Source organism: Astatotilapia calliptera, chromosome 15 (assembly GCF_900246225.1).
Source record: "Astatotilapia calliptera chromosome 15, fAstCal1.2, whole genome shotgun sequence".
Taxonomy (NCBI): domain Eukaryota; kingdom Metazoa; phylum Chordata; class Actinopteri; order Cichliformes; family Cichlidae; genus Astatotilapia; species Astatotilapia calliptera.
In genome coordinates, this window is record NC_039316.1 from 32,958,875 (window position 1) to 32,971,110 (window position 12,236).

The following is a 12,236-nucleotide window of genomic DNA, read 5'->3' on the forward strand; positions in this document are numbered from 1 at the left end:
ATATGGTAAGTATAAATAAAATTGAATTGAATTGTTCAGTTTTGGGGAGCCTGTGCAAATTGTAGCCTCAGTTTATTGTTCATGGCTGACAGGGAATGAAGCTGGTGTGCTCTGCGGTAGCCCGTCAGCTTAAATGTTTAATATGTTGTGCATTCAGAGATGCTCTTCTGAGGCACCAGTACATCTCGCCTGGTTGAGCAAGAGATGTGCTGCGAGACACAATTCCAACCCAGGGCCCTTTGTCTTTCCTCATTCACTCCTTTTTTTTTTTAAGAAACACTCTTCTCCTTAACTGGGTTTTATCAATTGGTTATTTGAGTTACTCTTGCCTTCCTATCTGCAAAGCAGTTTTGGCCACTCTCCTCTTACATCAACATGTTCACCCAGAGAAACCCAGAGCTGTATATTTTTCTCTTTTTCTGACCATTTTCTGTAAACCTGGTTATGTGGGAAAATCCCAGCAGACCAGCAGTTTCTGAATTACTCAAACCATTCTGTCTGGCACCATAGTCACTTACTTAGTCACTCATTCACTTATTTCTTTGTTGTGTGTGGTCATGACCCACCCAGCTGTAACCTCTGTAAACTGTAGAAATGGTCTGAAATTTATAAATCTATTTCAGTATACCAGTGCATTTTCCTGCTAATGGTTCTGCACGTCTCCTACAGGTTGCTGCTGTTTTTCTTCTTACAGCCACAGTTACAGACGTGCAGGAGTTCGCATGAGGAGATGTTCTGATGGATCCTACAGATGGAGGAAGCTGCAGCAATTTGGAAGCACTGAAAGGTTTTATGGCTTCTTTTTCCTCCAGGTAAGCACGACTTCTGGTTCAGAAGGTCACCCTCACAGTGACTTGGATCATGCCTAAAAAAGATGGACACACCCTCATCCTCCTAAAAGAAGAGGAGACTGCAATCAGCTAAAGTCAACCTTTTAACCTTTCATTTTTTTTAAACACAGATGTGTGGGAGAAAAAAATCTGGAGTTCCATTATGCCCAAGAAAGAGCTTTGATTTTAGTGGGCAAAGTCTCTCTCTTTCCATGTCTCTCTCAAGGTCCTTTTGAAGCTTTTAAGCTGTTCACAGGACATGTGGTAATATATCATAACGTTTTTGTTTGCTAATATTGCCACAAATCAAAGGTTTTCTGTTATCACGGATGGCGTCAACACCCAGTTCATCCCACCAGAAACATAGGGCGGTTGCTGGTTGTTTGTGTGTTGGCAAGGTTTCTCTCAGTGAGTCATTACTTCCATCAGTGCGATGGTTTGTCTTCAAGAACGAACGTGCAATGTGCATTAAACACGACAAAGCCAGGAAGTTATCATTCGGATCAGTCTGAGCTTTAGCTCCACGCCTGCTCTGTGCAACACCAGAGGAGACTCTCCTGGTAGATTTTCACTGATCTTACTAAAACAGAAGTTCATCAGGAAATTATTTGTAATTTTTGAGTAAAACACCCGAACGATCTGTTCATGGATGATGGATGAAAAAAAAAATGTGGCCACTTGGGGCCAGAGAAACCACCTGTAAACACAAACCTGAGATCACAGCACGTTCCAATCGTTCCCAACTGAGAAATGATTAAAATGCTGACAAACACTGCAATAAAAACTGCTGCACATTCTGTACCATCAGTGGTACCACTCCTCTCTGCTGTTTCTCGCACTGCCGCATTTCATGGTAACATTGTAGAAACCTTTGTACACTATTACCGGCCAGGGAGGAAAAACAAAGCTGGAGGCCAAGCAGCAGCGGCTCTTTATCAGAACAATAACCTGTAAAATAATTTCCCTGCTGAGCAGTTAGTTGTACGTACAGGATGGAGGTAGGAGTATACCTGTCTATCAGCTCAGAGTATGCATCAAAGTCCAAGAAAAGGCTGGCAGCAAAATGTGTTTTCTCAAGTAGAGTCAGAATGAGGCCACACAGGAAGGAGTCATAAACACATTTACATTGGTCTCAAGGCCTCTGCGCACATAAATGCTCAGAATTTCCAAGAAAAACAAGCTTACAAATAAATAACTGATGCAGTCTTCTAGTTTAAGTGGCTATAGATTCCTATTTCTACATCATAGTAATGATTATTTTGTCATTGACCATTTTTCCTTTAAAACTCGATCAGAGAAGAGTCGGAATCACAGGAGACCTTTATATCAAGAATTACATCATTTTAGCTTCTTGAAGTTTGTTAATCTTCCCTAAAAAAACATCAGATTCATTAAATGCCTCACCTGTCGAGGCTCTCTGAGCCACTGGCTTAAGGTGTTGAGGGTGCTCAGGAGGCAGAATGGGTCATCTGCTAATATGAAGGTTGGTGGTTCAATCCCTGGCTGCTCCAGTCAAAAGATCACTGGGCATAATGCTGAACCTCAAGTTGCTCTGCAGTGTGTTCAATAGCGTGTGAATCTTGAATCTCAGAATAAAGCGTGTGTGAATGAGGCATGTTATATAAACCAGAGCAGAAAAGTGCCACATAAGAACGAGCCTGTTTAAAAGAATGACTGATTTCTACTTTATTTATAAGTTATTATCTTTCAAATGTTTCAGCATTTTACTGACAAGAAAATTCACATTTAACAGAAAAAGGAACTCCCATAACCGAAAGAGTTTCCGTCACTCTCGGCCTCGTTACGTGTTTTCTTGTTAAATTGGGGTTAAAAATAAATTTAGGAAACGCTCCATCACCCTCTTGCTTTATGAAGATGAGTCATTTAAAGTTGCCTCACAACAGATTCCCTCTTTTATTGTGAAAATACACTTTAGCAGCTCTGGATGCTGCAATGGAAAAAAGTCCTGTTCAAACAAGTACTGGAGTTCTCTGATATGATAGTTGTGTTACAAGAACAGCCTGGAGCTCTCCTGAGTCAGTACAAGTCATCTTGATGGGAACATTACTATCCATAGATTTCACAGAAATGCTTCAAACAGTTGGATCTGAAGACAGAAACATCCGAGACTGTGCAGTTTGTGAATATTTGCAGGAAAAGTAGGAAAACTACAGCCTCAACAAAGTCAGGTGAATTCATCCTCTGGTTGGTGATGACTCCTGGATCAACATTACAAAAAGAAATATTAACAGTTACAAAAACTAGAACAATTAAGGTATTTGAGGTCAAACTCACAAATTAACTCATAGTTTCAGGAAACAAACTGTTGTTTCACAGTAATCACTCACAAAATATTACATAATCAAATTAAAATGATAAAAGTTACATAAATTAAATCAATTTTATTAGCAGTTTTAATGTTAGTGTTTTACTAAACTTATCCATTACTAACATTTCAGTCATTTTTTCTGGATTAGAAACCACTAAGATTACATTTTTAAAAACTGAAAAACTTTATTGATTTCTTCTGAGCTGCTCACAAACAGAGTTTTGTAGGATATCATATGAATCCCATGAAATTTGAATATTCAGACAAAATGCAAACACTCACCAGAGGGCTGATTTTGCCCATGCCCCTAATCTCTACAAATGCGGTAACCAACACTTATTATTTGTTTTCTGTTCATTTTCACACATGTGAGGGCTTTCCTCCCAGTTTCTGGGTAAAAGGTGAGCTGTGTAAAAACAGCAGCATGGCCTGCCAGGAGCAGTCACGACCAATCAGAGTGCAGAGTAACGGGATGGAGGGTGAAGTGAACCCATGATCAGAGCTTAATACCTGGTTAATAACAAAAATATACCTGCTTCTTTTTATTGAGTGTGAGTATGCTGAAACATGTGCGATCAGTATCAGACTATTAAACAAGGTGGAGAACTCAAACTTGTGGGTTTTAGTAATCTGGCAACCACAAATCAGAGTGGAAAGTCCCACAGAGTTTTGGTAAAGGGAATCTTTTTAATGGGAATGTGGTCCTATCGCTTACAGAAGAACAACAAGCACACTGTGCACCACACCCACAGCAGATTACTTTAGTGATGAAATTCAGATGAAAACAGCCTAAGATGCATTTGTTTTAGGTGAAAGGGTGTAACTGCTACACCAAACAATGACTGAAGTGTGCCTCATGTCAATTATTCATGTTTTTCACAAACTTATAAAACGTTCACTTCTCCACTGAGTCTCATTAAGCCTTAAATGAGTCATTAGGATCTAGAAGGCGGGCCGTGGCCTGTGCTGATTAATGACATTTTCAGACTGACTGAAAACTCATGGAAATGATGCTAAATGAAGCTTAGACAAATGTTTGATAAAGAACATCTGTCCCTCATTCCTTTTGTTTCTCCGTCACTTCTCCTGCCCACATTTTTTTTAAGCTCAGTGCTTTAAACCACTTATTTTTTCCCACTGTGCCACTTCCTCCTCCTCCTCCTCCTCTTCTTGGATGTCCAGTGACTTTCAAAATTTCCATCAGCTATTCCAAAACAACCTTCACCACCACCAGCACCACCAGCATATGGACTACACACATGGTCCTATTCTGTGTTTTGCCTTCATCTGATGTGACCTTTCCCCCCTCTTGTCATTTTAGTGTTTACTGGTTGGACTGCTGAATGCAACGCAGGTCGAGACACAGCATTGTGCGATTTTCCTTTCTTATAAAAACAAAGTGGGAGTCAAAACAACATATCAAAGAACATTTTCAGATCGTATCTGTGATCTCATCCACAATTATGCAAAAGTAACATCTGCACTGGGAAGTTTGTTTGGGTTGGTAATGTTGTTTTGCACACAGATGCAGGTTTATACTTGCAACACAATGCCAACAAATCCTGGATGCAAATGTCTAAAGAAGATATTTGCTTTTACACCAGGACAAGGATCCAAGTGAACTTCAAAATCTGCATGAATACAAGCAGAAGCTTTTGAAGAGGCGCCTGGAAACCAGTGGGGGGGATCTTAAATATCCTGAAAGGGGTAAAAATGAAGTACTACTTTGATAATTCAAGGAATAAAAACTAATCATAATACTATTTAAAAACATCTGTTTGCTTTAACTTAAAGAAATAAAATAATGGTTCCAGTAAAGTGTCAAACTTCTCTCTTGTCCCTTCCTAAGAGTGTGGATGCTTGGAAAGTGTTTAAATTTACACATTGATGCTTTTACACAGAGTTAGGAAAACTGGGTAATAGTCAAAGTGCTACTTTACTATGCTCGGGCATTTACAGCAGCCATAAAATTCAATTAACACACTCACATCAACACGAAAAGTCAGCATGTTTTTGCAGTCAACACAAATCTAACCTCTGACTTACATGTCTTTGGCTCTGCTCCTCTGTTTGATCAGAGGGAGGACGCCCTGAGGAAACGGTGCTGCATTCTGGGTTAAAGTGCATTCAGAAAGTGTAAAAGAAAAAACACCACCAGTCCCAAAGTGAGTCGTAAAGCAGGGATGCTGCGAGCGTGTGGAAACTAGGTAAAAGGTCAGTGGGAAGAAAGTCAGCGAATGGAGCAGCAGCCTTGCATTTGTGAATAACAGCTGTTTTTAATGAATCCCACATGACATCAACACATGAAGCTGTGCGCGAGCTGCGTACGAGCTGTGCACGAGCATTACCTTTCACCCACTTTTCTTCTCTGCCAAAAGTTGACATGAAAAACAGGAGCCAGACTAACATGAATCAATAATATAATGAAAATAAACAAAAAGTGAAATCAGACTTGATTTTTATGATGGAGATTTATCTTCTTCAGAAACAAATCGACGTTTTAATAAAGAGAGGTGCAGGTGAATAGACTGTTCTTGTACGTCTCGGTTTAACGGCATTATCTACGTCTCCTCATCTCCCACTCTGTCCTATGGTGTACCTCAAGGTTCTGGTTTGGCGCCCGTACTGTTTGAACTGTATTTATTATCTTCTGCACCTTTCATATCAACGTTAAGTGGATGATATCTAATTGTAAATGTCTTTTCTAAATATATCTATCCTTAAGAACTGGATGGCTGCTAATTATCGTTTACTTAACACTGGGAAACTGACTGGTCCAACTCATTGTTGAACTATTGTAATTCACTGTATCTGGGCGTCAGGATTTCATTGTTGGATCGGTTACAAAATCCAGCTGCGAAGGTACCTACCAAGTCCTCCGAGTGGTCCCAGGTGACACCTAATTTGTCGTTTTTGCGCTGGCTCCCCATAAAGTTCAGACTTCACTTTAAGATCTTGGTGATCCCTGTTCAAATGTCTGCAGACTCCTATGAAAATGCAGGCAACTGATGCCTTCTTACAGAAACCTGTATGCGTTTTGTATTATTTGTATAGGCTTGGCTTTAACTAGTGGATGTTGGCATCAGTTTAACTCCCTGCATATATATCAAATTTCAAGCTATTTCAGTAAAGTAAATTCATTGTGTAGGTCAGCATCAAGGTAAGGATAATAAATCTGGGGGGACTTCTGGTTACAGCCAAGTAAGAAAGAGCTCTTAACACATTTGACATGAAAATGGAAGAAACAGACCATATCCCAGGAGTGGAGGAGAATACCTTGAAATCTCTGAGCTTCATGGAATGATGGCAGCCATAGCACAATATGATAAAGAAAATAAAGGACTGGGTTTACCAAGCTGCAAATGGACAGCGCTTATTTAGGCTTCTTGTCTCATCTTTATGCCACTTACCTGACACCTGACCAGGGATTAAGACCCTTGTAATTGGCCACCACCATCAGATTATTTTAAAGTCTGAAAGCTTCCTTTCAGAGTTCTATGAATAACACTTTGCTGAGGTTGGTTGTTCGAGAATTTCCTTGTTTGAGTTTCCTGATAATTACTAAACAAGATAATGGTTACATGCTGATCCAGCTGCTGTGCCTCTGCCTGTTTTTAGAGGCTTTGGTTCAGAGTCCCGGCTCTTCCTCTGGGTCTCCCGCTGTGCATGTCTGGGCTCAAACAGAGCTCAGGGGGAATAGTATGGGAATAGTTCATGCCCGCTAGAGGCTGATGCAACATACCAGACATGTAGCAACATCCTGACCTTTCACACACTAACCCACTGGTGCCTGAGGACACCGTCTTCCTGCGATCCCCCGCTCTGGAAACTCATGCACTGTACATGTGCAGATCTGACGGGACATGCTGTGTGGCTGTAATCTGCACAGTTACCGTGCCCTCGTGGGTAATAAACAAAGGAAGGAGGTTTCAGGGCTTATTTTAGACAACAGAAGCTGTTTTGACTTCCTACAAGTTTGAGATTTTAAAACGACAGATGAACAGAGCCTGATGTTTGTGTTTTTTTGTAATCAGACAGACAGCGCTATCCAACCCTGTGATGATGGAGGTCCTTTCAAAGATAGACACAGTAAATTACACATCATGTAACACTTTTATCTTTACACAGCATTGATTTTTATGGGGGTGTCGTCATATAAAAGCCTAAAAAGAAATACGCAGGGAGGCGATTACACTCTAGATTTGAACTCTGCCACAGTACCAAATTAAATACATGACGAAAGTGAAGTGTGCTATATTTAGTAATGATTGTAGCATTAAAATGTAAGATTTTAACCAAATATCTGTGCTAAACTTACAAGCTCATAAACAAGATGCAATCATTTTTAATTAAATAGAAGTGAAATATAAAAAAATCAAAGGTTTATTTATTTAAATTATTATTCATTAAGGAAAAAATGTTTGGTATAAACTGAATATAAAGCAATCAAGAAAATTTAATTTCACCAGAGTCCATTAAATTTAACATTTTACATTCTACTTATGTAAATTTAAAAAGAATTACATCAAATTCGAGCATTTTTCACATAAATATGTTTTTGAGTCTAGATTGTGATTGTCCTTCAAAACAAATAACCTGGTAACTTTGACCCAAAGTAGTCTGTGATCAGCAGTGTGCTGTGTTTCATCTCATCATTTCTTGGTCACAATAATTTCTAGAACTCACACTTAAGCTCAGATTAAAAAAACCTACAAATGAAAAATAAATAACAAATCAAAGTCAAAAAGTTTAGTCAAGAATTTCATTTTATTTTGAAAAATCAAACTTGAGAAGTAGTGATACTATATGTGTAATTACAGTTTTTCTTATGAATGGTGATTTTTGAACATAAAAACAAAACTGTTTGACATGAAAGGAACACCACATGCGGCTTAAATCGAGGTGCAGCCTTTGAACTGCATTTCAAAGCGAGTCATCTCCCGTGTTGAAACATTAAATGTAACAGCACTAAAAAGCACATTTACCTCCTGGTACAAAACACAGTTTTGGTCTCTGTGGTTATACCTATTATTTTATAACTCATCCACCTGGAAAACAAAGTCAGGGGCGTAACCATGATGACTGTCAGGTGTCTGCTACTGGAGCCTTCTGGAGCGTTTGAATGGATTATCTGACTGATATCAGGAGTCGCTGTGTGGTACAGAAGCTTGTTCTTGAGTTTGGGTGAGTGAGTAGCTTATTAGTCCGTTACTTGTAACTTCTGGCTTCAAGAAACTAACGTGGTGGTGGCCAAAATACAAATGTGCGAGGCTTCAAGTACTTTCATTTTTACAGATGATTGCCTGCTAACTAACAGAAGTCGGAAAGCTTGGCCTCTTTTGTATACAGTCTGTTTTAGTTCCCAAAACGCTGAGTGAGTCATTCCAAAGTGAAGCACAGACTGACTGGAAAAACTGGTTCCCAGTTTACGCAGGTCCTCCTCCTGTGTCTGCTGGCTGTGCTGACCCTCCTGCAGCTCCCTGCATCACGCAGGGTCACATTTATCTCCTCACGGGACATGAGCTACATGCAAGCAGCACAGCCTCATGTTTAATGCGAACATAGTGTTCGGATAGAGCTGAGTAAGGACGGAGACCCGCCTGTGCATCCGACTGAGGACAATGGTCTGGTTCACGTAAGCTGAGTGCAGCGGGTTCGGAGGATACGTGCAGAACAGCAGCCTGCAGCGGGAGGGAGGCCTACGTGCACCGGGTGTCCAGCATCCAGGAAGTACCCTGCTCCCTGCAGAGGTTCATCATGTAAAAACTCAAATCCTGCTGGTACGAGAAGTGCACCTCTGCATAATGACACATGTGGATAAACAACAATTTTAAGGGTTTAAAAGAGGCTAAAGGAGAAACGCGTCTTTTTTATGATTGGACAGAATGTACAGTGGAAATGCAAGTTTGCTCTTCTGAGTCAGAGCGAGGGTTTCTTTCACTTTTACTTGCAAGTAATTTTTTTCAGTATTAATTTTCCACCATAACAACATATTGTTACTTAGTGACTCCAGTCAAACATTAACCACACTGACCTTTTAGTTGAACGTGTAGTTGTTTGTTGTTGGCTGACTCTCTTATCCCTCTACAATACTCGCTGTCATTACATTTTCCAGCCTTTCTCTTCCCCGCAGCATGAAACCTCCCAAGTTTACTCTAATCCAGTGATACCTTAACATACAGTGGGTGTAGAAACATTTGGACATGTGCATTTCATCATATTTCTCGGATGGCTGCTTAGCGCTTTGAGAGAAGTACAGTATCTGAGCCTAATGTGTGATTTAAATGTGAAACAGGAGCCGTGAGCCGCTGACACGTGCGTGTGTGAGTCTGAGCGCCTGGCAGGACATCAGCATCACGTTCCTCATGTCTGCGTGAGCGGGGTTTCTGTTGTCGGGAACGAGTGTGTAAAAGGGCCCGAAGGCTTGAACTTTCCCCTACTTCTCACAGTGACTCCTCGGCCTCTGTTGTTCACCAGCATTCCTGATTCAGCAACTGGCTGTCTTCACCCACTGAGGTCATTAAGCTCAGCTATCAGGGCTTTAGTCTTAAACGTGAAAAAATCCAAAAGGAATCATTGGTTTTTGGGTGAAACTGTTTTAGGGACGGCTTAAAAGCCAATCAGATGTGAAAATAGGGACTTTAAAGGACTTTTAAGATTTAATAAAACAGCCATCAAAAGAAAAAGAAATAACTGCTTTTAATGGCACATGCATCTGTGGGTCATTTCAAGGGAACATTTTATAGCCCTGAGCTGTTGGAAATTATCTGCACTTATTCAGATGTTACAGAAATAATAAAACAAATAGTTGATTTGTAAACGAATCAGCAGTGAGAACAGCGGGGAGTCAAAGTGTTTTTGTAGCAAATGAAACCAACAGAGTGGGAATAAGAGGCAAAAATATGACATCATCAGCATAAGACTAAACTAAGCCTCAAAACTAAAACTGTAAACATGTCATTTTTCTGCATCAGTGAGTGTATAACCAGAAATTCAGGCCCTCGTTGCATCATGTTGCTCACTGTGAGACTTTCCCCGCCCCCTCTTCCTCCTCCTCTCCTACCAGAGCTATAAAAAGCCTCAGTGCCTCTCAGTGAGCAGCACACACAACAGACAGAGACAGATTTCAGACGCAGCACTGACACCAGATCGGACCTACAAAGATGAAGATGCCTCAACTTCTCATCCTCCTCGTGACCATTTTGGTGCACGCAGCAGTTGGTTTCCCCACTGACAGGAGGGGCCGGGAGAAACAGGCCTCGTGGGACGATGTGAACGTGGTGGCCCACGGCCTCCTCCAGCTCGGCCTGGGGCTCAAGGAGCACGTGGACAAGGCCAAAGTCCAGATGAGCGACATCAACACCAAACTGAAGACCTTCAACGGCACGGTGGCCGAGCTGGAGAGGAAACAGCGGGAGCAAGATGAAGCTCTGAAGGCCAGAAGTGAGGGACCGGAGGAGAGTCAGAGGCTGGCGGAGCTGGCTGAGGAGGTGAAGAAGCAGACAGCGGATTTAAACTCCAGGATGGACTGGCTGCAGGGAGCGCTTACAGAAAGGATGCTGGACAGCAACGACAGCGGTCACTCAGGAGTCCCAGTGATCCAGGTGAGAAGGGGGAAAGAGGGCTTTTGTAGCTGCTCTTTAACCAGGTAGACACATGAGAGCAGTGCACGCCCATTTTAATAGACCTGAATAGCCCCTTTAAACCTTTTAGCGGCAGCCACTAAGAGTTCTCTCTTTAAATAATAGTTCATTCCAAATTTAAGCACCTCCCATCGCAGACCGGTGGATGTTGGACGTTGCATAAAGCTGATGATGTTTCTCCCTGTTGTATCCAGCTGCTGCTGGCTCAGGACAAACGCGTGGACCAGCTGGAGGAGAAACTCAAGCTGCAGCAAGACAAACTGGAGAAGCAGAGTCTGCAACTACAAGCACTGCAGAACAAGGTGAGCCGCACCACATCCACGAATTCACCCGTTCCCCAGCACCTGAGACGTTAAAGCAAAAAAACTTTAACGAGAAGTTTCTGTGTCCTGCAGATTTCGCATAAGAGAGTAAAGGCGCACAGGAGGAAACACGAAGAGATGGCACTGAGGGGCGAGGCTCAGCAGATCCACACAGAATCAGGTAAGATTTGTGCTATTGAAGTTTAAAGCCATGCGTGTGTCTGTGCTGCTTTCAGAAGAGTTTAGACCCTCAGAGCACTTTCAGACATCAAGTCTCTTTTAAACAAAACCGGCAGCCTTGAGCGCAGACACGCATGAACTACATATGAATCATAACAAGTGACATAAGAAGTTCACCTTTGCGCCTGAGTTTATAGCGCTGACTTGTTGGCAGATCTGTGCGAGCACAGTCCAAAGATCAAGGAAAAGGAGGGCAGCAGCTTTAAAAACATGTTGACTGCACATACTTTTATTTCCAAGGCAGAGAAAGTTTCCCAAAGATTAATAACGAACGCCAAACTGTGAGCAGAAATGCAAAGTGCAGCCTCAAACTCATCACTCTTCTCTTCCTCTCAGGTTTGACCGGAGACGGTGATGATCTCCTCCTACGTGGGCAGCGAGCCAGCAGAGACAGGAGAAGCAGGAGGGAGCAGCTCAAGAAGCAGGCGGCATCCTTCTCCACGGCCACAGAGCGAGAGAGCAACTCTCTGAACGCCGGTCATCTAAAAATGACACCGCCATCCCCAAACCATTAAAGCAGAGCGCTAAAGAGAGAATGACTTTAACTTAAACTACTGAAGGACTGAAACCAGACTGAGTGTTTACACGCACATCATTGCTCTCTGCTGATTCACTGCAGGGTCAGACACATGGATGCTATGCCATGCTATAACTCATTGTCTCATTGGACATGTTCAGTCATATTGACGGGTGTAACTTTATTCCCTTTGTAAGGGATTTATCCATTTGTTTTGTTTTGTACTTAAATAATGTGAAGTTTCTTATTTTATAGATTTGTACAAAACTTTGAATATTTTATATGAAGTGGATGGAAATAAAACTTTTAAGTTTACCTTACCAGGACGTCCTGGCTCTTTGTTTGTGGTTGAAGAGGCTGAATGACATGACTCCA

General features: G+C 41.6%; 1 protein-coding gene across 2 annotated transcripts; it reads left to right on the forward strand.

The window, feature by feature from the left end:
• Positions 1-8,082: 8,082 nt before the first annotated feature.
• Positions 8,083-12,181, forward strand: LOC113007083 (angiopoietin-related protein 4-like). 2 transcript variants are annotated; one of them, XM_026143444.1, is made up of 5 exons: positions 8,083-8,939; positions 10,226-10,763; positions 10,997-11,104; positions 11,198-11,285; positions 11,681-12,181. In XM_026143444.1, the coding sequence occupies exons 2-5, from the start codon at positions 10,323-10,325 to the stop codon at positions 11,857-11,859; spliced, it is 816 nt and encodes a 271-aa protein (XP_025999229.1). In that variant the 5' UTR covers positions 8,083-8,939; positions 10,226-10,322; the 3' UTR covers positions 11,860-12,181. The 2 variants fall into 2 exon arrangements, with proteins under 2 accessions (XP_025999229.1, XP_025999228.1); XM_026143443.1 differs by lacking the exon at positions 8,083-8,939 and adding an exon at positions 9,634-9,675.
• The last annotated feature ends 55 nt before the right edge of the window (positions 12,182-12,236 follow it).